At 42.9% G+C, this 27,848-nt stretch overlaps 1 protein-coding gene across 1 annotated transcript; it reads left to right on the plus strand.

Moving 5' to 3' along the window:
• The first annotated feature begins 17,794 nt into the window (after window positions 1-17,794).
• LOC138683588 (endogenous retroviral envelope protein HEMO-like) lies at window positions 17,795-19,144 on the plus strand. Its single transcript, XM_069775575.1, has one exon. The coding sequence runs from the start codon at window positions 17,795-17,797 to the stop codon at window positions 19,142-19,144; it is 1,350 nt and encodes a 449-aa protein (XP_069631676.1).
• The last annotated feature ends 8,704 nt before the right edge of the window (window positions 19,145-27,848 follow it).

The following is a 27,848-nucleotide window of genomic DNA, read 5'->3' on the forward strand; positions in this document are numbered from 1 at the left end:
GCATTTAGGACTGAGGTAGGTTTTCCGTCCCATTTCCTCATGTCCTCTCCCTGATCACATAGGTAAAACCACAGGGCACCTCGCGGTGTGTACCTTCTATATTCTCTCTATTGGGCAGAAGAACGCTCACTCCTAATAGCTGAGACGTTGGTCCTTACACGCGTGGAGTAGGACATATACTCTTTGAATTGCTGGAAATCCTCGGACAGCTTCTCCACAGCTGCAATGCAGGCTTGTAGGGAGGAGGAGAGATTTTCTTCATATTGACAGAGTTGGCGAGCCACTTCCTCCACTGTCGGTGCCTCTTCATCCTTCCAGGCCATTATTGCCAATGTGTTGGCATAGGATGATGGTGTGCTCTGTACAAACTTCTGCCACATGGGTCGTGTGCATTGGACTTCGTCTGGATCTTTGGGTAATTGTGGGTTGTCCGGGTCATGATGAATCGTCTCTAGCACAGCTAATTCCCTCAGATATTGATAACCTTTTTCCATGGTGGTCCACTTGCTTGATTGACATATAACATCTTCCTTAAAGGGGTACCTTTCCTTCACACTTGACAGGAGTCGCCTCCAGAGGCTGATGGCTTGTGTCCCTCTTCCAATTGCCTTGTCAATGCCACCTTCCCTGGCAAGCGATCCCAGCTGCTTGGCTTCCCTACCTTCTAATTCCAAGCTATTAGCCCCATTGTCCCAGCATCGGAGGAGCCAGGTGATAATATGCTCACCTATACGGCGGCCAAAATCTTTTCGCAAATCCCGCAGCTCACTCAAGGATAGGGACCGGGTTATTACCTCTGGTTCTGCCTCTTCCTCCGGTTCCCGTGATGACCCTGGTTCATCTTCAATCTTCGCTAAGCGGACTGATTTTTTTGTCTATTTCTTTTTCTGTACGGGGGCAACTGATACTGGTGCAGGTTGGTCCGCTGGTTCAGTTGCAGTATCGCTCACCGGGTTTTGGATAACCGCAGTGTCTGTCACCGAGGATTGGGTAGCAGCAGTGCTCGTCACTGGGGCTGGAGGGACTGCAGTGCCCGTTGTTGAGGTTTGGGTAGCCAGAGTTCTCGTTGCCGGGGCTGGAGGGGTCACGGTGCCTGTCGCCAAGGTCTTGGTGCCTGCAATGCTCCTTGCCGGGGCTGGAGGGGCCGCAGCACCCGTTGACGAAGTTTGGGTGGCCGCGTTGCTCATCATTTTGTTGTTAGGTCCAGAGACTTTCTCTTCCCCTTGAGGGTACTGAGTGGTGTCGAACAGGGCTCGATAGGCATGGGCCAGGCCCCAGCACGTTGCAGTGATTTGTATCTCTCTGGAGCTGCCGGGGTGACAGCATACCTTTTCCAAATATTTTACTAGTTCTTCTGGATCCTGCACTTGTTCAGGGGTGAACTTCCAAAACATTGGAGGTGCCCACTTTTCTAGGTACTTGCCCATACTACCCCACACACCCTGCCACTCATAATTATCCAGCCTTGGGGCACATCTCTGGGTGATCTTCTTAAATAGCTGTTTAACCTTAAACGAGAGCTGAACCACATTCAGAAGTATGCTAATTCCTAGCAGTAGGGCTAGGATCGTGCTAGTTCCAACATTCCAGGAGTATTCAAATTCTTCAAAATTCTCAAACACCATTGTAACTGGACCGAAGGAGAAAGGAGAGGGGAAGAAAGGTACCCCACCCACAGACTGGTTTTCCATGGAGGAAAGGTAAATGGTATAATAATTAATAGTTTCCCACAGATGGCTCCCGCAGTATAAAGGTGACAATGCTAAGTGCAAATACCGGATTAATCCCACAGCCGATGACTTTATCATACCATAAACCAGAGTTATACCATACATCAATGCGAAAACCTTAATCCACCTCCCACGGATGATAAGCAGTAGAAGAGGAACTACATACAGCAAGCGAGGTGATACATAACAGAGCCTTAAAAACCAGAGCAACAACTCTAAGAATACATAAATCAACATAATGAATGCTTAGAACAAATTTGTTTTAACAAGCTCTGGTCAGGTCTGTCGTTATCTCAACCCTTCGAGCCCCACGTTGGGCGCCAAAATGGACTGTCGTGGTTTAACCCCAGCCAGCAACTAAGCACCACGCAGCCACTCACTCACTCCCCCCCCATCCAGTGGGATGGGGAAGAAAATCAGGAAAAGAAGTAAAACTCGTGGGTTGAGATAAGAATGGTTTAATAGAACAGAAAAGAAGAAACTAATAATGATAATGATAACACTAATAAAATGACAACAGTAGTAATAAAAGGATTGGAATGTACAAATGATGCACAGGGCAATTGCTCACCACCCGCCGATCGACACCCAGCTAGTCCCCGAGCCGCGATTCCCCACCCCCACTTCCCAGTTCCTATACTAGATGGGACGTCACATGGTATGGAATACCCTGTTGGCCACTTTGGGTCAGCTGCCCTGGTTGTGTCCTGTGCCAACTTCTTGTGCCCCTCCAGCTTTCTCGCTGGCTGGGCATGAGAAGCTGAAAAATCCTTGACTATAGTCTAAACACTACTGAGCAACAACTGAAAACATCAGTGTTATCAACATTCTTCACATACTGAACTCAAAACATAGCACTGTACCAGCTACTAGGAAGACAGTTAACTATATCCCAGCTGAATCCAGGACAGCAGGCATCTCAGCGTTAACGGAGATGGATGTTAGGGGGGGTGGAGATAGTTGTGTAGAGAATGTCCCCCCAACTCCAGCGGGGTAGGCTGACGCGGCAGCCGTGGAGGCAGCAGAGGGGGTCACCGCCGCGAGCGGCGGCTGCCTGCCGGTCCACCCTCATTGTCTCCAGCATGTCTCGAATTACCTTCCAGTGCTCTGCATATTTTTTCATCTCCTTTACCTTACCCCCCCTGCAGCTAGTAGCGTCCCACAGCGCCTTGCCTATATTATCCCAGGTCGCTTCTTCAAACGCGACATTTACACTCGGGATAAGTTCTTTCTTCCAGGCCCATAAAAGTAACCCCTTTAACACAGAATTATCGAATTTCAGTCTTCTCAGAGAGAAAATAACGAAGGAGCTTTAGGACTGCTTCCTGCTCTTTGTCCAACCCCATCTCCTTCTCCGACTGCTCACCTGATCAGGGCGAGATTCAAGCTTTCACGCGTCTCCTCGTTTTCCCAGCTCAGGGTGAGATTCAAACTTACGCGCGTCCCAGCTCAGCCGAAGCTCATGCCGTGCTTCCCAGCTTAGCTGAAGCTCATGCCGTCCTGCCGGGGCAGCAGGAACACTCTCAGCCGGCTCCTCCGCTCCCTCGTCGGTTCAGCTGCACCAGAAATTCTCATAGAGACGATAAAGTGCTGATCTGAGGGTCCCTGTTCGGGCGCCAAATGTTGCGGAGGATCCACAGGGGACATCACACACAGCCCAATGTGATCAAGTGAAGTTCATTTACTACAACGTTTGACACAGTTATATATCTTATGTGCTTGTGCACGTGCCTTATACAATACTCTAATTGGTACAATACCCCGTTTCACGCGACACTATCTTATCCTCTATTGGCTGTGCAAGCTTCTTCACGAGGTGTCCAGCAGTTACTTATCTCATTCTTCAGCATCCAGGTGTTGTTTGTCAGGCTCTTCTTATCTTCCTTTTTCCCAGCGTACAAGGACACAGCGTCCTTGTCTGCTCCAGCACTTTGTAAACTTATGCTTCGTTCCCACCTAACGGCTGGATTGCTCACATGCCTTCACCCAGTCAAGAAATCCTCAACACAATGACATCGCCAAGACCTGAATCACAATTCGAGTAACTCATGTTAGTCAGGTCCCAATTCAGCAATGAATGTAAGACTATAAGAAGAATGAAACCTGTACTTGAAGTTGTACTGAAGATAGATCAGTGCCAGCTAATCAGGCATTTAAATTTTTCTTTTTTCCATGTAGGGAAAGCCATACTTAAATTTAGGAATACTCTGTACCTCTGGGATTTTTACAGCTCCTCATTTTTAGAATGTATTTAACTGGTATATGTGTCTGATTTTTCTCAGTGAATGAATTTCACTACAGCATTTTAAAAATAAATAGTAGCTGGTTTTACAGTTTGAAGTGGAAAACCTGTGTGAGGTTGTACTGAACTGAGCTTCTATACCTGCAGAGCCAGCTTCTGCTTTCTGAAACTGTGGGCTGTAGGGAACAAGGAAAGAACAAAAAGTGCTGTTTTTTTCTTTTTCTTAAACTTAGGTAATAGAGATTCAGGTGCAATGCTTTGATGGATGAGAAGATGCAGCACAGAAAATTCAAATTCCAATCCTGAGCATCTAAATTCTGGGAGAAGTTTGGATTTTAGATTTGGCTCATCATAAATAAAGCAGGCTTTTGAAAATATTGGAATACAAGTCTCATTTAGGCATACTCAAATGGTGGAGACATTTGTATCTGGTGCTTTTTTAAATTAAAGAGCCACAGTTATTTTTTTTATTTTTTAGTTTGTGTTGGAAATCTGTCATGGTTTAAGCCTAGCCAGCAACAAAGCACCATGAAGCCGCTCGCTCACTCTTCTCTCCCAGCCCCGGTGGGATGAGGAGGAGAAAATATAAAGAAATGCTCGTGGGTCAAGACAAGGACAGGGAGGGATCACTCACCACTTATGGTCATGGGCAAAAGACAGACTCATCTTGGGGAAGAAACAAAATCAATTTAATTTACTACCAATCAAATCAAAACAAGGATACTGAGAAGTAAAACGAAATCTTAAAACACCTTCCCCCACCCCTCCCTCCTTCCTGGCTCAACTCCACTCCCAATTTTCTCCACCTCCTCCCCCCGGCGGTGCATGGGGATGGGGAATGGGGGTTGGGGCCAGTTCATCACATGTTGTCTCTGCTGCTCTTTTCATCTCAGGGGGAGGACTCCTCACTCGTCCCCTGCTCCAGCATGGGGTCCCTCCCACAGGAGATAGTTCTCCATGAACTTCTCCAACATGGGTCCTTTCCACGGGCTGCAGATCTTCAGTCACAGGCTGCTCCAGCATGGGCTTTCCCATGGAGTCACGGCCATCTTCGAGGGCAGCCACCTGCTCCAGCATGGGCTCCTCCACAGGCTGCAGGTGGGCATCTGCTCTACCATTCACCTCCATGGGCTGGGGGGGGACAGCCTGCCGTCTCACCACGGGCTGTAAGGGCATCCCCTCCTCCAGCACCCCTCCCCCCCCCTTCTTCACTGACCTCGGTATGTGCACAGGGGTTCCTCTGACATTCCACTCCCCACTCCGCTGCAGGTTTCCCCTTCTTAAATCTGTTCTCCTGGAGGTGCTACCACTGTCACTGATTGGGTCGGCCTTGGCCAGAGGAGGGTTCGATGTGGAGCCAGGAAGATTTCTAGCAGCTTCTCACAGGAGCCATCCCTGTAGCCCCCTCCCCCATTACCAAAACCCCACCACCCAAAACAAGGTGTCTTTAATAAAGGGAATATGGACACTCAACAAACAAAAGCAAGCATGTTTTGGTTGGATTTATTTGCTACTGTTTCAAAATCTCTATGCTACTAAAAGTCTTACAGAGGGGTTAGCATTGCACTGTTGATACAAGATCAGGAAGACAATATAGAATGGCCTTGCTTTGTAAAAGTAAGGATTGAGTATCTAAAGACTTCTGGAAATAAAGCATTATCTTCAATGAATTGGAACCATATGGAGGAGGGAAAAACCCAAGTCTAAGAAGTAAACATTAGTTGATGTTCATAGTGAAGATGAAAAGCTCCCATAAACCGTCTCCCACAAAAAGGATAGAGAAAGCTCAGATTGGAGACTTCATTTATATTCTGTAATTTCTTTCATGCTTCTTAAACCTAATTACTAGTACAGAAGAGAAACTGAGAATTGTATGACTTAGATATCAGGTACTTTATATATATTACAGAAAAATAACCTGATTCATCTTTGTATTCCCTTAGCTTTACAGTGTTGTAACTTTGACAGCAATGGAGCAATATCATTGTAACACAGGGAGTAGTGCTGCGATGACTTAAAGCCACAGTAGGTTGGGGTTTTTTTGGAGGTTTTTTTTTTTTTCTCCCCCCCCGATGAGTTATATTATACAAATGGAAGAAAACAGTCTTTCTAGTAAGTCTGATGGTGATTCTTATGAATGAATCCATACCGCAACTGAGCTTCAGCAGAATGACTTATTCTTAGATGTTTTCTTCTACCTTCTTGATTTTCTCCAGGTATGTCTGTTTTTTGCAGAAAGCAAGACTGCAGGGAATGATACCAGAATGTCAGCGATAATCTCATCTTTTTTGAAATTCTCATTGATCTGCCAAATTTAGCATGTATTTTTTAAAACACATAGTACTCTATAAAGTCTTCTAATTTTGTCTTTAGCAGCAGCTAAAATAAAGAAATAAAATCAGAGTTTATACTTGGCTCATTCATCCCTGCTTCTATAACAGAGCAACTAATCATTCAAAGACATGTGTGCTTACTCTGCTTTATATATATACCAAGGTCTGGAAGTATTTTCAAAATGTTATGGTAAACATATGGGTAAATATTTCAAGATTATATCCTAAATAAGTATAATAAATTAATTTTATTTTAGAGTGTAATCTTCTATTGTTTCTTCTATTTATTTTTTGAACCTCAAAAGTAATTTATTTGATAGGAGGCTTTTTCTTGTGTACTTCTGATACCTTCCCAGGTCAGTCAAATGGTATGTTAACTTTATTTTTTTTCTTTCTTTAAAGGAATAACTTATTTTATCCTTTTCTGTAACTTAATTCTGGTGTTTTGGGGGGCATTTTCATTGTGAAGAATGCAGGTGTTCAACATAAAAGGAAGATTCCTACAGATTGACTTTAAAAAGAGTGAAATTTTTTTGAAACAGTTTTCTTACCTATATTAAAGCAGCCAGGAAAAAAGAATTAATTTAAAGCTGCTTTTAATACTACCTGCTGATCTTAATATTTTTCATGTTCTTAATTTAATTTTTAGGAGTTATAACATGAAAATAATGGTTGAGTGATATTTAAGTAAAATAGGGTAATTAATCCTCTTGAAGAGGATTTACACAATAAATGGTTTTCTAATGATCTCAACTTTTCAGAAGAGTAATGCTCACGATCCTTGATTTTAAAGTTTGCTGTTTTGTTTGTCATTTGATGATTTAATATTAAAATTATCTGCATTATTGACAACATACTGCTCAAATATCCTGCGATAATAGAAGGAAATCCAGTATTCTAAGCCTTTCACTATTATTATTTTTGATTACATTTTTTTAAAAAGACACACTATTGGATTTCTAAGATTATCTGAAAATCTAACCTTTTCTTCAAAAAGAAGAATAAATTTTCAGTGACCAGCATTGAAACTGAGGAGCAATTCCAGTGTCATGGTGTGATTCAGCCAGCCTTACATGTTTTGTGATTAATTCATGATTTTTTAATTCTTTTCACAGGGCTGCAAATCAAAATATATCAGGATGAATTTAATTAACCAATGTTTTGATTATGTGCGGAAGCATAATCATGGACTCAACGACAGATCAATATGATCATAGTTGAAGACCCTTTACTAGAGCATCAGACATCATTTTATACATTGGTTACATCCGTACATGCGTTTAGCTATTTTACTATTGGTTACGCACGTTATTCACGTGCTGTCCTGTCCTGGTTTCAGCTGGGATAGAGTTAACTGTCTTCCTAGTAGCTGGTACAGTGCTATGTTTTGAGTTCAGTATGTGAAGAATGTTGATAACACTGATGTTTCCAGTTGTTGCTAAGTAGTGTTTAGTCTCAAGTCAAGGATTTTTCAGCTTCTCATGCCCAGCCAGCGAGAAAGCTGGAGGGGCACAAGAAGTTGGCACAGGACACAACCAGGGCAGCTGACCCAAAGTGGCCAACAGGGTATTCCATACCATGTGACATCCCATCTAGTATAGGAACTGGGAAGTGGGGGTGGGGAATCGCGGCTCGGGGACTAGCTGGGTGTCGATCGGCGGGTGGTGAGCAATTGCCCTGTGCATCATTTGTACATTCCAATCCTTTTATTACTACTGTTGTCATTTTATTAGTGTTATCATTATCATTATTAGTTTCTTCTTTTCTGTTCTATTAAATCGTTCTTATCTCAACCCAGGAGTTTTACTTTTTTTCCCGATTTTCTCCCCCATCCCACTGGGTGTGGGGGGGGAGTGAGTGAGCGGCTGCGTGGTGCTTAGTTGCTGACTGGGGTTAAACCACGACATGTCCACGCGCCTAGTTACACTTAATGATTGGTTATATCAACACTGTACACGCGAATAAACATAAAACATAATTGGTTATACTAACTAAAACATGCGAAACTTGTCTCAGTCTAATTGGTCAAGATAAACTGCCGAATTGAGGTTCTTTGTGCCAAGTTCCCTTTATCGTGGAATGCACACCTGTGTTCTTCTAATTGGCATCTTTCTTTTTTTGTCTTCTTGTTTATTCTGTTCAAGGCCTTCTAAAGGCATCTGGAATGCTCTTGTGACCATTAGCTAAATATGTGTCCACAATTCCCCCTTTTTGTTTTCCGTCAATTAACACAGCCTTACTTGATCTATCAATTAATTTTTAAACACATTGCAACATACAAGGCACACAGATTAAAATACAAAAAAACCCACTACAAGATAAATCAAAACTATCTTAACTAATGATTTAAGAGCAGCTCTATTTTGTAAGGTTGTGTGTCTAATACTATCTATATCTAACAGTAAATCAGATAATCCTACACCAATCGGTATTCAGGGACCCCAGAATCTGTGATTCCTGGGGTGGCAATGAGGGTGAATGCCCGATCCGTGGAAACCAGGCATTCCCATCCATTGAGTCCATGACCTGCTGCACAGGGGTCTCCATCAATAAGTTCTTAAACTTTGTTGATGCCAGTGGAACCCCCTATTAAACCTGTGAAAAAGGGATTGCTTGGTGTTGCTGTACTGAGGCATAAGCAATCTTGTCCGGTCACGTCAGCCAGGGTCATCCAGATGTTTTCTTTGGCTTGCGGCGGTATCCATGACTACGTCCATCCGAGGACTGTGAGGAAGATGGACCATCTGTACATTCTTGTGCCGTCTTGCTCTGCAAACTCAGCCCAGCAATCGGTAGGTGCCAGCTTTACGTGGGCATCCCCACAGAGGCAACAATGGCCTTGCCGTACACCAGCCCGATGCTCTTTGGAAAATCCCGGTATTTATACATTTGCAGAGGAACAGATTTCAGCACACATGGCCAGCGGGTGCCAAAATCCACCTCGGTTGCAACATGGGGAGCCTATGACGCATGCGCTCGCTGGCCAGGCGCGCTGCACGAGTCATAGCCTTCCTGTCTATTGGTTCATGGGCTTCATGATGCGGTTGCAATGCACAGAGAATCTTGACCTGTTATGTTGGCCAAGGTGACCTACACATTAGTTTTTGGTTGAGGTGGTATTCATATTGTCGCACCATCTAGGATGTTCCAGATGATGATGGTCATACAAATTGAGCGGGAGTCCATCGTGGGCCTGTATCCCTAATTTCCGGCCGTTCCTGATATGTGGATAAAAAGTGTCTAAATATCGGTGGACCACCTGCATCAGACCAACAATTTAGAAAATTTAAAACATAATTTTGGCTTTAGCTAACTTTTCTTGTGGAGAGAGATTCCCTACTCCCCCTTTTTGTTTTTCGTCAATTAACACCTGCTGTATTGCCCTTTGCAAAGATCTATGAACACAATTAATTAAACACAGTAAAACCAACATTATACCTAATAAAATACACAAGAATAAAAGAAACCCCAATTTTTAACAAAGATACAAACCAACTCCTAAGTCCCCATCCCGCAGCTAAATGCTCTAAGCCAAAATGACAGCTTTCTTAATTGCGTTAAAGCTCTTGACAAACTGCAGCGATGACAAATGGGACAAAGTTGACCACTAGTTCTCGTTGTCTCCCTTATCCCCTGGGTCATCTGTTGTGGTGTTCCTCCCATTCACAGTGGCAGAAGATTTCCACGGTTTTACCCAGCGAGCCGGTACCCACTTTGGTCCAGAATCTGTAATGACACGCATATATACTCTACCGGTTACTTGTACTTCTGCTGGGCCCATCCACTGTCCCGTGTTCAAATCCTTATACATTACTTTAATTCCTGTTGTTTTTACTGTTGATAAATCATTGCTCAAGGCATTGTTATGAATTACTATGGGAGGGTTATTGGCGTTGCCTGCCAACAGCAAAAAATTGAGTACATATAAAACTTTCCAATTTCTTTCTTGTGGGGAGAGACCTATTTCCCCTGTTTTTTGTTTAGCTAACAGTCCTTTAATTACCTGATGTGCCCTTTTGATAATACTGTAAAAAGCAAACTTCTCTTGATCTTCAGGATGTAACGGTATAGTAAAAAAACAATCTTTCAGATCAATAATCAAAATGTTCCAATCTACTGGAATCATTACCGGGGAGGGCAATCCAGGTTGTAAGGCTCCCATATCATGCATTACTGCATAGATCGCACGTAGATCATGCAACAAACACCATTTCCCATTTTTCTTTAGGATGGTAAATATTGGGGTATTCCATGGGCTAGTAGAGGGAACTATATGTCCTGCCTCTAGCTGCTCTTGTACTAACTCTTGAATCTTGGACAGCTTTTCTGCATTGAGCGACCATTGATCAACTCATACCTGTGTTTCAGTTTTCCATCTCAGTTTTAGGATTGGCTGTCCTTCAATGGCCGCGATTAAAAACCCTGAGTTGTCAGCCTCGCACCCAGTTGACTCAAGATATCCCGCCCAATCAATGCGATGGGAATGTTCAAAACGTATGGTCATGTTTTCACCTCAGAGCCATCAGCAAAACAGAAATTTAAATGCTCTTTGCTCACACTAGTGGATTGCATCCAACCAATTCCATAAATCCCTTCAGTGGTGTGTATTAGCTGCCATTCACTTCTGGGAATTATGGTAACATCTGCTCCCATATCAATGATCTTTTTTAAAATAATGGTTTCGTTTTTTGGTCCCATAATTCTCACTGTCTCCTCTGGTTTTGACTTTTGAATATTTAAGGCCAATAGCACTGCAGGTGAACTAGAGGATCCAAAACCTGCATCTCCTCACAAAAGTTCGCCAGATTTTGGTACTCGGGATTCAAACAGAACTAACTGCACTATGCGTGCACCTTTCGCAATATTCATGGGTGGCGTTATTGTTTGGACCATGATCATGATCACACCAGTGTAATCAGCATCAATTACTCCTGGTAAGACAAAAATCCCCTGTCAAGATGTTGACGATCGCCCCAACAATATCGCACATAATACATGACGAAGAGGTCCTTTTGAGACAAGGGGAGTCAAAAGAATCTCAGTAGACATAATAAAGGGGGGTGAAAGATGATGTTTAGTGCTTACATTGTTGAAATTAGCTGAGGTAGAGACAGTCCTTGATAAGAAGAGCTGGTCCCAAGAACCAGCCAATGAGGTAAAGACAGTCCTTGATAAGAAGCAGGAGCAGGCCCCAAGAGCCAGCTAAGACTGGTCTTGCAGCTTGGGTGAATACCAAGAAATCACTGAGCCTGCGCAAGAAAAGAGGTTACTAGCGGTGATGAAGAGGAGTCATCTATCTTCATCTCTGCGACCACCAGACGACCACCATAAAGAGGCCCTGCGCAGGCGCAGTTGAGAGGAGACTATGGAAATGACCTCTTGGAGCTAATTTTAATATGAAGCGGGGATAGGTCATGCATATGTATAGGCGTATTGTGAATATGTAATACCTGACTGTATAAACTTGAGGTGAACTGCCGAGTCAGGCGCGCACGACTTTGGTGGGATTACCCCCCGTGCTGCCCAGCGCTGAATGAACATACCTACTTTACAATCTCACTGATTGTGGAGTCTGTTTTCCGCACGTCAGTTTGGCGAGCCAGGCAGGAGACTCTCTGCTCGGCTGCCGGACCGACTGTGGAGCGGACGCCCCTAGGCGCGCCCCGAGCACTTTCCTCGGAGGAGCCTCCGCTGCCAGCCGCTCACTGCGGGAGCAGACAACAACCTCCTGAAGCCGCGGACCAAACGGTATGTGTCACAGAGGGAGCCTGTAAATCGTACGGGCCGGGGCAGCTGGTAAATCGCACAGAGATGTCTGGTGTGCAGCGTAGTCCCCGTATGGGAGGAGGGTACCCTGTATGGTAACAAGGGGGGATTTGCTGACTGATAGAGCGGCCGCTAGCGATCCTGGGGGTAGATCGAGCAAATCCAGGGTGACTGCTGCATCCCAGTATCGGGAGCCAGGACGGACCTGTCGATGACTGGTATATAAGAGGCAGGAGAAGGGTAAGCGCACCCCCTCGCAATTGCGCTTGGTTTATTTTTGCAGCTGCTGAAGGTTGTCAACTGGAGTGATGATTGTATGATGTGAATGTTTGGAAATTTCTGTTAAAGATTTTGTGTGGGTGTGTGGAAATATGTTGAAATTTATAGGTGTATGTATGTTTGTTAATGTGTGAATGTCTTTATGTATTAATAGGGGTGATTCCCTGCTTTGTATGTGGGCTTGCAACTGGACTATATAATAATTAGCATCCGGCTTGGGTTTTGTTGAAGTGTAAATCTTGTGGGAGAAGCTGGTACTGTACATCTAGCAGATGGAAACCAGACTGCCTTGAGTGTTTTCTCCAAATTCCACACTTTTATGATTGGGAAAGAGCTCACTAAGAATCCAAAATACTGAGATTGGTGTGTAAAGGAAAATTTAATTCCAGGAATTTGGGATGTGTGGGAGGAAAACTGGGGAAGACTATAAAGAAGTGTAAGAAACAATTTGCATGGAAGCTTATTAAAAGGAGAAGCCAAGATCAAACTTAAGAATCATTAGGAGGAGTTATAAAATGGGAAACAATCAGGGAGGAATATTGAGGAAAAGTCCTCTGGGTTGTGTAATTGCCCACTGGAAAGATACTGTTGGGACCGGAGGTACGGAAAGTAAAAAGAACCTTATTAAATACTGCAATCAATGGTGGCCGTTGTATAAGTTAGAAAGTGATGCTAAGTGGCCACTTAATGGGTCACTAGATTATAATACTCTATTACAACTAATGCTGTTTCTAAGGAGAGAAGGAAAATGGGATGAGGTTTCGTATGCAGACATGTTTTTCACCCTCCGAAACCATCCGGAGTGGCAAAGGGACTGTGGAATGGTACCCCCACAGGACCCCATGGTGCTTGCACTTGAGCGAGAGAACAACAAGGAGCTTAGAGGTAAACTGAGGCGGTGTTGTTCGGCATGTAGTATTGGACAAAGATGTACAAAGACAAGTAAAATTCATCAGGTACCAGAACAAGATCTAACTGATTTGTTTAAGCCTCCCCCTCGACCACAGGAACAGGATGCAGACTCGGATAGAACTCCGAACCACCCTGAGCAGTCCTGTATCTTCCCGTACTAGGAAGAAATTTACCTCAACAGCTTTACAAGTAGCTCTCCGAGAGGCGGTGGGGCCAGATGGTGGGACGATGCTAATCAAAGTACCCTTTTCTACTGCTGACCTAGGGGAATGGAAAAAGGTTGCAAAAGATTATAGGAGAGATCCGATAACTGTAGCTAAGCATTTCCAATTTATTGTGAAACAGCATAACCCTGATTGGAAGGATATACAGTTATTATTGGAATATATGACTGAGACAGAGAAACAGCTGATTTTAAAAACAGCAGGGAACCTTGCTGAAGATCATTATAAGATTACAGGAGGGGACATTAAGGAATATTTCCCTCTCCAAGACCCAAAGTGGGATGTTAATAGATCTGCACATATGGAAAGATTGCAGGGGTATCAGGAGTGGATTACAAAAGGAATGGAGAGAGCAATCCCCAAAACTATAAAATGGTCAGCTTTATATGCAGTTAAACAGAGTCCTTCCGAGTCTCCATCCAAATTCCTGGATCGACTGAGGGATGTGATGCGCCGCAGCACACCGCTGGATCCTGGGTCAGAGGTAGGAATACAACAATTAGTCTCCCTGTTTTGGGGTCAGTCTACAGGGGATATAAGGTGCAAACTTCAGAAATTATGCCCTACAGAGGGTAGGAATTTAGAAATATTGTTGGATGAAGCATGGAGGGTATTTAGTAACAGAGAAGAAGGATATAGGCAAGGGCAAAGGAAATTAATGGCTGTTATTCAGGAAGAAAGAGGAAGAGGGCCTAGACGAGACTTGCCCCAACTGGGCAAGGATCAATGTGCTTTGTGTAAGAAATTCGGTCATTGGAAAAGGGAATGTCCAAGGAACAAGGAGGATGAGAGGGCTCAAACAGGAAAAACAGTAGCCCATGTGAAGGGAGATTGACGGGAACCTGGGGAATCTACCCTAGCGGATCCACTGGTTATAATTAAGCTAGGGAAAACACAACAAGAGGTAGAATTTTTGGTAGATACAGGAGCAACATACTCGGTTCTGAATCAGGCTTTGATGCCCCTGGGAAATGATTATGTCATGGTGAAAGGAGCGACTGGCCAAAGCGAAAAGGCATATCTTTGTAAACCTTTAGAATATAAATTAGGGAAACAGTGGGGCATTCATAAATTTTTATATATGCCCAACTCCCCAAAGGCACTTCTGGGAAGGGACTTGTTGGAACAATTGGGAGGAAAAATTGTATTCAAAAAGGGAGAAATTACTCTGGAGGTAAAAGATCAGCAATATATTCAAATATTGAGCCTAACCTTAACCAGTCTCCCCCTAGAAGGAAACATTAACGAGGACATCTTAAACCAAGTGTACCCAGGGGTATGGGCTACTGATGCACCTGGAAGAGCGAAAAGTGCTCCACCTGTTGAAGTTAGGATCAAGGAAGGCCAAAAGCTGGTAAGAATTAAACAATATCCCCTAAAGAAGGAAGACAGAGAAGGAATCTGGCCAGTGATAGAAAAATTTTTGCAGTTGGGATTATTAAAAGAGTGTGAGTCTGAATTCAATACCCCTATATTACCTGTTCGGAAGCCCGATGGGTCATATCGGGTGGTCCAAGACTTACGGGCAGTGAATAAGATAACTGAAGATCTTTACCCGGTAGTGGCGAACCCATATACCCTGTTGACCGTATTAACACCTGAATTGACTTGGTTTACTGTTTTAGATATGAAGGATGCTTTCTTTTGCCTCCCTCTCCATGAAGCCAGCCAAAAATTATTTGCATTTGAATGGGAAAACCCCAAGAGTGGTCGAAAGACCCAGCTCACTTGGATGGTGTTGCCACAAGGATTTAAGAATAGTCCTACCATTTTTGGCAATCAGCTTGCGAAAGACTTAGAGCCCTGGGAAGCCCTGTCTGAGGAGGGGAAGCTGTTGCAGTACGTGAATGATATCCTGATCGCCACCAAGACAGAGGAAGGTTGTATGACATGGACGGTGAGTCTGTTGAATTTCCTGGGACTCCAGGGGTACCGGGTATCCAAGAAAAAGGCACAGGTAATGCAACGCAAAGTGAATTATTTGGGCTATGAAATTAGTGCGGGACAAAGAACTTTGGGACAGGCCCGTAAAGAGGCAATATGTCAAACTCGGAGACCTCAGACAGTAAAAGAGTTATGGACTTTTCTGGGAATGACAGGGTGGTGCCGATTGTGGATCTATAATTATGGATTGCTTGTTAAACCCCTGTATGCGTTGACAGCCACTGAGCAGAAACACCTTGAGTGGAACAAGGAGACCGAACGAGCCTTTGAGCTACTGGAAAAGGCTTTGATGTCGGCCCCGGCCTTAGGACTCCCAGATGTGAGTAAGCCGTTTCTTCTTTACTCCCATGAGAAGCAGGGCATTGCCCTGGGAATATTAGCACAAAACCTGGGCCCATATCGACGGGCAGTTGCCTACCTCTCTAAGCAGTTAGACACGACTGCAAAAGGTTGGCCTGGATGCCTGCGGGCGGTTGCGGCCATGATACTGAATATACAGGAAGCCCGAAAGTTTACTCTGGGCCAGAAAACGACTGTTCTGGTGTCTCACACAGTATCAGCAGTACTGGAAGCAAAAGGTGGACACTGGCTCTCTCCACAAAGATTCCTGAGATATCAAGCTATATTGGTAGAGCAGGATGATGTGGAGATTGTAGTCACTAACATTGTCAACCCAGCTTCTTTTCTCAGCGGGAACACAGGAGAACCGGTACATCATGACTGTTTGGAAACCATCGAAGCAACATACGCCAGTCGCCCAGACCTGAAAGACAGCCCCATGGAAAACGGGGAAACTTGGTTCACAGACGGAAGCAGTTACATCCTAAATGGTAATCGACATGCGGGATACGCCGTCACCACCAGCCAAGAGGTAATAGAATCAGGGGCTTTGCCCATGAACACCTCCGCACAGAAGGCAGAAATAATTGCTCTAACCCATGCCCTGGAATTGGCCCAGGGCAAAGTTGTGAACATTTATACAGACTCAAAATATGCCTTTGGAGTTGTACACGCACATGGAGCAATTTGGAAGGAGAGAGGACTATTGAGTTCTCAAGGGAAAAATATCAAACACGCAGAAGAAATTCTGAAGTTACTGGAAGCTGTCCAGCTCCCTAAGAAAGCAGCAATTATGCATATTAAGGCACACCAGAAAGTGAGCTCAGATTTGGAAAAAGGGAATGAGCTGGCGGACAGAGAGGCAAAACAAGTGGCCAAAACAAAGGTAAAAGCAGAAGGGGCCTTAATTCCCGATAGGCAGATTTCCCTAGAAGGTAAGCCAGAATACACTAAGGAAGACCAAAAGCTCATTACAGATTTAGAAGGGTCATATAATGAAGAGGGGTGGGCTCATACCCCGCAGGGAAAGCTAATCGTTCCCTCTTGCTTATTATGGCATTTGTTACGGGAGGAACATAGGAAAAGACATTGGGGAACAGAAGCTCTGTATAATCATTTGATAAGAGAAATTGTGGCTAGAAATTTGTACACCACGGTGAGACAGGTGACACAGCAGTGTGATCTTTGCCTCCAGGCTAATCCTAAGAATACCCCCAAGCCGGAAATGGGCCAGATTGGAAAAGGCAATGGGCCTGGACAACAATGGCAAATTGATTTTACAGAACTTCCAAGAAAAGGGGGGTATCGATATTTATTGGTATTAACTGATACCTTTTCAGGTTGGCCAGAAGCATTCCCAACAAGAACGGCTAAAGCTCGGGAGGTAACTAAAATACTGGTACAAGAGATAATACCATGTTTTGGGGTTCCAGCAACCATATCCTCTGACAGAGGACCACATTTTGTCTCAAGAATAGTACAACAAATTAGCCGCCACTTGGGTACAGATTGGCAGCTTCATACTCCATATCACCCCCAGTCGAGTGGTCAAGTGGAAAAAATGAACCACTTAATCAAACAGCAAATTGTGAAATTAGGACAAGAAGCGAATTTGACATGGCCTCAGTCTTTCCCTTTAGCCCTTCTGCGTATACGAACAAGACCAAGGGCGAAATAAGGACTGAGCCCCTTTGAAATTCTGTATGGACAACCCTATGGGATACAGAGAGGGGTGTCTGTACAAGCGGGGGATGAAATTATGACTTCTTACATGGTAGCATTAGGTAAGCAACTTAATAAAATCAGGAAGCATGTGGTAGGGACTCGAGGGAGAGGTTTGGATGGGCCTGTGCATAATATACAACCAGGAGATTGTGTGTATATAAAGTCTCTTACAGAAAAAACTCTGGAGCCGCAGTGGGAAGGACCATTTCAAGTATTACTTACCTCCTTCACCACGATTAAGATCAAGGAACAGAGCGCCTGGATCCATCACACTAGGGTGAAGAAGGCACCTAAAGGACAATGGACTTCACAAGAAAAAGGACCTTTGAAGCTCAAATTTGTGAGACATTGATTGTTATGCTCCTGAGTTGGACCTTGTCCAAGGGGCAGGCTTGGGATCGAAATACTTATTTAAATATGACAGAAAGTATCTCGAAAGTACTAAATTTATCAGATTGTTGGGTATGTAATCCCCTTCCTCGGGGGAACATGGAACTCCCCTTTTTAGGAATCCCGACCACAAATTGGACATCTCTTATTAAAGACGGGCCAGACAGGAATGGATCATGCCCTCATGGAAAGGGAAATACCCAGCGGGGACCCAGCTTTGATCTGGAAGTGCCCAACCCTAAAGAGATCTTAATTGCTGGCCGTTGCTTAAATATTACTGATAATATTTGGGGAGACATGGATAATTGTAGCCTTGCGGAAAATCTGGGAACTTTTGATAAAGGAAAATTAGAACGCCTTGGACTGAACTTAAGTATCAGTTTCTATTATATCCGGAAACCAAAGGGGGGGCCAGGAAAGAAGGGGCAAGAACAAGACAGAAGGGAGACGCATCTCGGTCCAAGATGCAACATAGGGCCCGGATACTGGTGGCTCTGTGGGGATGGCAGGGCCAGAAAGAGTTTACCCCAGAACTGGAAGGGACACTGTGTTCGAGGGTACCTTGCACCTCAGACCAGTATATTCGAGGGAGCTTCACCTCCCCGAGGGTTTTTGAGAACACCTTGGCTCCGTGTAAAACGGGCTGAAAACCCACTAGTTATTCGAGGTACTGGGTACCATAGTTTTGTCCGATGGTTAATCCCCTCTTTAGGGGTAAGCGAGTTGGAGAAAGCTATCGTGAATATATCTGCTACATTAGAGATTATAGAAAGTGCTACAATTGATGCAATTCGAGGGCTGCAACTGGAAATACAATCCCTGAGTAAAGTAGTACTCCAAAATAGAATAGGGTTGGACATGCTTTTAGCAAAAGAAGGGGGCTTATGTGTAGTTATAAACCAAACTTGCTGTACCTATATCAATCAAAACCAACGAATTGAAACAGATCTTGAGGAGATATGGGAAAGGACTAAAATACTACATGAAGTTTCCCAAGATGACACTTCTTGGGGCTTGACAGGCATATTAGAAAAACTAACCTCCTGGTTGCCAAATTTGACATGGTTAAAGCATTTGTTTGTCACTATAATAATCATCATTCTCTTGTCTGTGGTCCTTTGCATAGTGGTTCGATATGGCCTTTTGTGCTATAAGAGTACAGGAGACTGTTACAGTGAATGGAAAAAGAATCAGTTACGACGAAAACTCGAGACCAACAAATACTTTGAGAGGATGCTAGATAGGGAAACAATGTATTAGAAGTACTAGGATTAAATATAGTAAAAGAATTTACTATTTTCTAGAAAAGGGGAGACTGAGACAAGGGGAGTCAAAAGAATCTCAGTAGACATAATAAAGGGGGGTGAAAGATGATGTTTAGTGCTTACATTGTTGAAATTAGCTGAGGTAGAGACAGTCCTTGATAAGAAGAGCTGGTCCCAAGAAACAGCCAATGAGGCAGAGACAGTCCTTGATAAGAAGCAGGAGCAGGCCCCAAAAGCCAGCTAAGACTGGTCTTGCGGCTTGGGTGAATACCAAGAAATCACTGAGCCTGTGCAAGGAAAGAGGTTACTAGCGGTGATGAAGAGGAGTCATCTATCTTCATCTCTGTGACCACCAGACGACCACCATAAAGAGGCCCTGCGCAGGCGCAGTTGGGAGGGGACTATGGAAATGACCTCTCGGAGCAAATTTTAATATGAAGCGGGGATAGGTCATGCATATGTATAGGCGTATTGTGAATATGTAATACCTGACTGTATAAAGTTGAGGTGAACTGCTGAGTCGGGCGCCCACGACTTTGGTGGGACTACCCCCCGTGCTGCCTAGCGCTGAATGAACATACCTACTTTACAATCTCACTGATTGTGGAGGCTGTTTTCTGCACGTCACTTTCATGTTTGATGGAATGCAATGCACCTTTGTGTCCAACAAAGTTACTTCTACTGCTGTTGCCACGTCCACTCCAGCACCTCCTGTTGTGGCGGAGGGGACGCTGTCCAGACACCCTGTATTTGTGTTGTAGCGCGCGGGGATCTCGCGCTCAGTTGGGAGTTTCCCAAAACTCTGCCGCTGACATGATACTTTGATTTACATTCTTTATTCATGTGGCCTCTTTTCCCACATCGATCGCGTGGTGTTTCACCAGAGACTTTACCATAAACTTTACATTGAGCCTTAAAATGCCCTGGCTTTCCACAATTAAAACATTTCTTTTCTCCTGGCCTTTCCTCGCTTTTTGTTTGTAGCAGAGTTAGCGCTGCTGCGGCAAATGGAGAAGCAAAACGAGCGGCTTTCCCTTGTTCACCCATACGGTCGCAAGCTTCTAACATCTCACTAGCAGTAACACCTCGAGGTAACGTGCACAATACTCGCTTTGTGTTCGCATTTGCATTTTCAAACGCCAACTGATCAAGCAACTTAACCTTCATGTTACTATCAAGATCTGCGTAAGATTCCAATGTGGTATGCAGTCTGTCTATAAACTGAGCAAACGGTTCAGATTCTCCCTGTCGAATATTAACATAGGAAGGAGAAACTTTTCCTTGCTCAGGTATGCTTTGGAGAGCTTTAAATGCCAATTCCTGTGATTGCATTAAAACTTGAGTATCAAATTGAGCTTGCCAAGCGGCATTTGAAAATGGTCCAGAGCCCATCAGCATTTGAGCAGTACATTGAGATAAGGGATCATTTTGTTGACGTCCCCTATTTTCTGCCTCTGCATCATCGCAGAGTTCCTGCCACCTATGGAAAAAATATAACTATTGTGACGGCGACAACAAGGTTTTAGCAAGCATTCGCGAGTCATGTGGAGTTAATATTGACCCAGAAAATATATGGGACAAAACTGCCTGCGTAAAAGGAGATTTTAAACCATACTGAGCAATTGCAACCTTTGCTTCTTTTATGATTTTCCAATCAAATGGAACCCATTGATTAGGTCCACCCCCAGCCCCAGCAATAACCAGAAACGCTGTGGGAGCTGTTATGATTTCTCCCTCAATTAAGGCATCGTGAATAATTCCCCGCCATCTATTCCGGGGGTCCGTTGTTTCTGGAAATGTGGGGATCGGTTCCCTGGGAGGTGGAGAAGGCAGAGGTATAGGTGCAGGACAAGGAGGGGGCAGAGGTAAAAAAGGGTTTGAAGGAGGAGGAGTAGGAAGGGGGGGGGAAGAGGAGGAGGGGGTGCATCAAAGGATACGGCTGGTGGTTTTTCTCGCTTCGCAGCAGCCTCCAACTGTGCCAGCTTTTCTATTACTGACTGCAACTGATGCAAAGTGAGCTCCGGCTCCTCTTCATGCTCTTGAGGCGACCCGGGTGTAGACGAAGGCAACGGAGGGTATATGCTAGGTATAATTTTTTCATGTTGAACAGCGGTATCTGGGGGTTGTTTTTTCCTAGGTCGATTTTTACTCGCTTCCTGAGTCTGTAGGGTCTCCTTTAAGCGTACGGTTAGGGAGGCTTGGGAACTGTCAGATGGGTGATTAATATCGGCAGTCCCAGGGAGTGGAGCAGAAGTCAAGGGCACAGGAGCAGGCGGACAAGCTCCAAAAAGTCTCTCTTGCTGCATTATGTTTTTCTCCCCTCTTTTCCCCTTCGCTTGCGGTTGGAGAGAGAGCAGCAAAAGCAGACACAGCCGCTTTACGATCTGCTTTCATTTCTTGCAGAGTTGTCTTAATCAATTTCCATAAAGTTGCAAGACCTTTAACTTCTTTAGACCCATCACTAATTTCATCCCATAGGGAGGTTCCGATAGCTTTCCAGGTACTAAGCTCAAAAGCTGTACCCACACTAATTAAAAGATTTCTGTCCTTGCTCCATTGTAGAAGCCGCTTTAAACAAGCTTTATCATATTTTTTGCCTCTCTCTGAGAGTATATGTTGGAGGAGCTTAACTACCGCTTCTTCTTCTTTGGAAAGCATAGGCCCCATCTCCTCCCCTGACCGCTCACCTCCTTTACGGGCGAGTCCTCACCTCGGCGGGCGAAAAAACGACAGCGCTGTCTTATCTGCCTCTATGGGCACACCAGCCAGGGAAGCCGGTCTTTCGGTCGGGATCCTCCCATCTTCCTCTTATCCTGCCGTTTGTTCTCCAAACATAGCGCAGAATTTGGGGGTCCCTGTTCAGGCGCCAATTGCAGGAGCATAATCGTGGACTCAATGACAGATCAATATGATCATAGTTGAAGACCCTTTACTAGAGCATCAGACATCATTTTATACATTGGTTACATCCGTACATGCGTTTAGCTATTTTACTATTGGTTACACACATTATTCACGCGCTGTCCACGCGCCTAGTTACACTTAATGATTGGTTATATCAACACTGTACATGCGCATAAACATAAGACATAATTGGTTATACTAACTAAAACATGCGAAACTTGTCTCAGTCTAATTGGTCAAGATAAACTGCCGAATTGAGGTTCTTTGTGCCAAGTTCCCTTTATGGTGGATTGCGCACCTGTGTTCTAATTGGCATCTTTCTTTTTTTGTCTTCTTGTTTATTCTGTTCAAGGCCTTCCAAAGGCGTCTGGAATGCACTTTGTCTAACCAGGAAACCAGCCTGGAGTTCAAACACTAGTGTATTCTGCATTAATATAGCACTACAAATATACACACTTGGTTCATCCAGAGGCAACACATTCCTGAAGAGACAAAAGTTAGTCTTAGAAATTCTCACTTATGGCATACCTGTTTTTCTTCCAGTCTTGAAGCTAGGTGCTGATTCTTACTGGACCCCTACATATCTTTGGACCTCACCATACTGTAAGAGAATGGTCAGCAGTCTCGGTACGCACATCTGCATTTCTTTTACACTAGCTATGATCAGCAAAGTCCTTGAGGGACCTGAGTTCTCCTGTGGGCTAATCTTGTCCAGCATGTTCTTCAGTCCATGAAGGATCTATTAGATTTTGGCTGTGTAGCCCTGATATCTTCATTTGTTTTCATCAAGAATGTGCAATACATAGATAACAGGAAGAAACAAAAACACAAGGGGAAGGTACACTTGTGCAATAGCGAATTATGAGCTCCTTTGGAGTTAACCCCAGACAGCAACTAAGCACCACGCAGCCACTCACTCACTCCCCCCCACCCAGTGGGGGAGAAAAATGGGAAAAAAAGTAAAACTCGTGGGTTGAGATAAGAACGGTTTAATAGAACAGAAAAGAAGAAACTAATAATGATAATGATACCACTAATAAAATGACAGCAGTAATAATAAAAGGATTGGAATATGCAAGTGATGCACAGTGCAATTACTCACCACCTGCCAATCGACACCCAGCTAGTCCCCGAGCCTCGATTCCCCGCCCCCACTTCCCAGTTCCTATACTAGATGGGACATCACATGGTATGGAATACCCCGTTGGCCACTTTGGGTCAGCTGCCCTGGCTGTGTCCTGTGCCAACTTCTTGTGCCCCTCCAGCTTTCTCGCTGGCTGGGCATGAGAAGCTGAAAAATCCTTGACTTGAGACTAAACACTACTGAGCAACAACTGAAAACATCAGTGTTATCAACATTCTTCTCATACTGAACTCAAAACATAGCACTGTACCAGCTACTAGGAAGACAATTAACTCTATCCCAGCTGAAACCAGGACATCCTCATAAGCCATTTCTTTTAAATCCTTTCATTGCTTTTGTTAATTTTTTTTCTGAAACCTTTCCTGTTTGTCCTAGTGCATTTCATATTTTCATCTTCAAATGCTATTTCAGTTCTGCATGGCCCATACCCAGCACAATAGTTCTGATACTTACAACACAAACAGCATACAAATGTAAGAAGAAAGAATATATACCATAGCAAGGAATACTTGCAAAAGAAATTTTGACGTTAAGGCTAAGCAAATTCTATTCTTTTACTCCAGCAAAAAGAAATAGGACATCAGTAATATGCAAAATTATAGCTCCTTCTGACTTTCGTACTACACTGAGCAGGATCTTCTGTCCCACCTGAAAATGCTCTAAAATGGTGAAAGTGGAAAATGAAACCCCTAATGATTGCTTGGGCAGTAGTAAGGGTGGGGGATTTAATTGTTTCAGAGCTGCCTTTGTTAATTTCTTTGGTTAACTTTTTATTATTTTATTCCCAACATAAGGAAGTAAAAATATAATGTCATGAATTTTTAGAAGTATTGATACAACAAAATAGTTTGTCTTTTTCAAAGCCACTGCAGTCTATTTTATAATAACACACATACTGCATAATAACATACATTTGTGCAGCATTTAGGAAATGTGTGCTATTTACCTGATGAACTAAAATAACTGCCTCAAAGCTATTACAATTTTTAAGGTAAACGTGTTTTGGCATGCATACTAATTTTAAAAACATATGCTATTTACCCCATATGCTGTAATCACACAGTCTATTGTATACATGTATAGAAAGGCACACTTAAATGGATTTTTATCAAGATGGTTCATAATAGTTTCTTTGGAGTCCTGATGTCTATCATGTAAAGTAAGTACTTAGATGATAAATCAATCATTTTCAGCCACTTTTTCTTATTTGTTGTTTGGGGATGCTGGGAATGCTTAGTCCACTTTGGGTTTTAAGGAGATTAGATCATAATAGGTAACACAGTGAATAAGCGTTACTAGGAGTAAGTATGAAATGTCTGTGAGAAAGTGCCAAGCTGCTTGTTTGTTAAAACCTGACCATATTCAAGGGTGGAATATGTCCTTGCACAAAGTGTTAGCAAAATGCCCAGTGCAGAGTGTTGCTTGAAGGGCCCTGAGATCCTGATCCAGCATGATTAACTCAGCTTACTTGTATGTGGATACACCAGCATTTTAGATGTGCAGAACTATTTGCCCTACAGGAAGTTGTTAAATGGTCAATGGAGAGATGCAGATACCTCTGAAGGTCTCCGGGGTCCAATGTAGTCTATATATGGCTAAATTACATTTTGTTTTCTCTCTGCAAAAGAGAGCTTCACACATAGAAATTACTCCTTTTGGTGAAGAGGAAACCCTCTATGGTCCAGCTGGTACATGTACATGAATGTTTTGGGTTTGGATGTGCACAATTTTGTTACACAAACATCACCAATTTTGATTTTTTTCTTTTTTGTGTTGTGCTGCCGCTGTGGACACCAATCTGTTCGCAGTGAATTTGGCCACAATCTTACAGGAATACAATCTTCATCTTCTTCCCTTATAAATCAAGGATATTCTGTATTCTGATTACATAAACAAAACAAATTTTTGGTTCCTACACTAAATGTGTGGAAACATCTATTTTATTATTGTTTTTCTTTTCAGTACTTAATTTCCACAAAACAAGCAAATTTTAAGTGAGCTATGTCGAAGTTAAAGAATTTGATTGGGAAAATTAAGATTATCACTTACTGAATTAAATTACAGCAACGTTATTTGCTCAACCAAAATCATAGCTTCCTTGTCATACAAATAGAGACATTTTTAAGGTTAAAAAAACAAAATACAATTATTGGGAATGTCACTTTATAAAGGCTATAAGACGTTTGAGAAAGGAAGCTATTAAGAGTCATTATAGGAATATAAATGGTTAATTAACATTTATTACCTCAACAAACACTTATATTTTTATATTAATAGCAGTCAGGCATGCCTTTTTATCCTATGTAGAACCAGAAGTAACATGGATAAATTATTATTCATTGTGAATTAGGGTACCTGACCTCAGATGTCCTTTGCAACATGAAGTTTAGGTTTTTAAAAAATTCATCATTATTTGAATAATATAGAATGCATTTTGTAAACATTAATTAAATCAAAAAATGCTACATTAAATGGATAATGAAATTGGCAAGATACAAAGGACACCCTGAATAATTCAGCATATGACTGTCTTTATGTACACAGTGTTACAAATATTTTGATAAAAGTTGAAATTTTATATAAGCCGGGTTTGGTTAAAAGGGTAAAGATTGTAGAATATAGGGGTTTGAAGCTCACAATATAGTTATAGAAACTTAGGAACATACAAAATGTGCTGTATGCAATCATAAAAAGAATAAGTATTGTCTAAAATCAGTTAACCATAGAAACTTTGACAGATTTGTTAGTTTGTAGTGTTTTGTCCTAAGAAACTAAGAGAGAGATCGTTATGGACCTTAGTTCTGTTGTTTAGAAACCCCACTTTGATCAAGATTCCAGTTAGTGGAATTAGGTAAGATTAACCAATGAATGTTTTAGTATAAGTATATTGATAAGGTGGTGTGACTGAGGGCCAATCACTAGAAACGTTAAATTTAAGAATTAACATTGAATGTACTTTTATGTAAATCTAATACATGATGGCGAAAAGCGTACTGCGCAGAATCACATAAGAGAGGTCAACTATCGGACAAAGTGAGGAAGACTATGGAAGACCACCAGAGACTTCACTATGACTGCATAGAGGGACATTTACATATGCTAATGATTTATTGGACAGTTGATGATTATGTATGACATTTCCCAGAAATCTAGTGAATATGTATAACAGGTGTGTATTTAACCTGCATGATTAAACCAGACAGGTGCACACACTAGGTGGAGTGATCCCCTGTCCTGGTTTCAGCTGGGATAGAGTTAACTGTCTTCCTAGTAGCTGGTACAGTGCTATGTTTTGAGTTCAGTATGTGAAGAATGTTGATAACACTGATGTTTTCAGTTGTTGCTCAGTAGTGTTTAGACTATAGTCAAGGATTTTTCAGCTTCTCATGCCCAGCCAGGGCACCTGACCCAAACTGGCCAACAGTGTATTCCATACCCTGTGACGTCCCATCTAGTTTAGGAACTGGGAAGTGGGGGGGCAGGGATTCGCCGCTCGAGGACCGGCTGGGTGTCGGTCGGCGGGTGGTGAGCAATTGCCCTGCGCATCATTTGTACATTCCAATCCTTTTATCACTACTGTTGTCATTTCATTAGTGTTATCATTATCATTATTAGTTTCTTCTTTTCTGTTCTATTAAATCGTTCTTATCTCAACCCACGAGTTTTACTTCTTTTCCTGATTTTCTCCCCCATCCCACTGGATGGGGGGGAGTGAGTGAGCGGCTGCGTGGTGCTTAGTTGCTGGCTGGGGTTAAACCATGACATCCCCTGTGTGCCCAGCGCTGCAATAAAGAAGTGCCTGCTTCTTAACTTCTCATTGCTGTTAAGGAGTTTTATTCCGGATTTCGGCAACAACAGTGTGTAGAGCCTTGAACATTTCCTTTTTCAGAGCAACAAAATGCTAATACTAGACAGCTGTAATACCTAGGAAAGGAGCTCTTATTTGAAGATCTTTTTCTTTTTTTTGAATCCAACCTTCAGATACCTAAAACTACGATTACAGTCTAACTCAAAACAAAAGCCATTTGCTGAATGGTGTCTTGTGTTCTTTACATAAATAAAACATGACATGCTTTGGTACTGCAACTAATTTAATATAAAAAAATTAAATTATATAAAACTTCTATGCTAGAGGCATATAAATGACCAGAATCATTATTCTTAACATTAACCAAAGACATTTTAACCTCTGCAGTGTTTTATTGTTCTGTGTCAGAACAGTGTGACAGCTACTAATTGTTAGCTGTTGTTTTTTGTTGCCTGAGGGATCAGCTAAAGAAAAAAAAAGCTTCAGAGAAGGAGGGGAAGACAGAGGAAAGGTTACACAGTGTGCTATCATGAATAAATATTTGCAAGGCATCTTCACTGTAAAGCGTAGCTGTTTAGAACAATGTAGCCTACTATTGACTCTGTGATCTTTCATACAAAATTATGCCAGCTAGATAAAAGCCCCTCTTGTTGTAAATATTCTGATAAAGAAATCAATTTTAATCACATAGAAGAGTTAGGTTTGATTAAGAAGTAAAATCGTGAAGCATAATGTATAGGATTGTTAAGTTTGAAATGTAGCCATAGAAACTTTAGGAACTGTGTTATGTGTGACTATAGGAACCTTAATATTGTTGAAGTTTGAAATAGCTAACCCTAGAAA

This window comes from Haliaeetus albicilla, chromosome W (genome assembly GCF_947461875.1).
Source record: "Haliaeetus albicilla chromosome W, bHalAlb1.1, whole genome shotgun sequence".
Taxonomy (NCBI): Eukaryota; Metazoa; Chordata; class Aves; order Accipitriformes; family Accipitridae; genus Haliaeetus; species Haliaeetus albicilla.

Excerpts from the sequence above, each read along its gene's own strand:
- LOC138683588 (XM_069775575.1), top strand. The coding sequence starts at position 17,795 with ATGGACTTCACAAGAAAAAGGACCTTTGAAGCTCAAATTTGTGAGACA.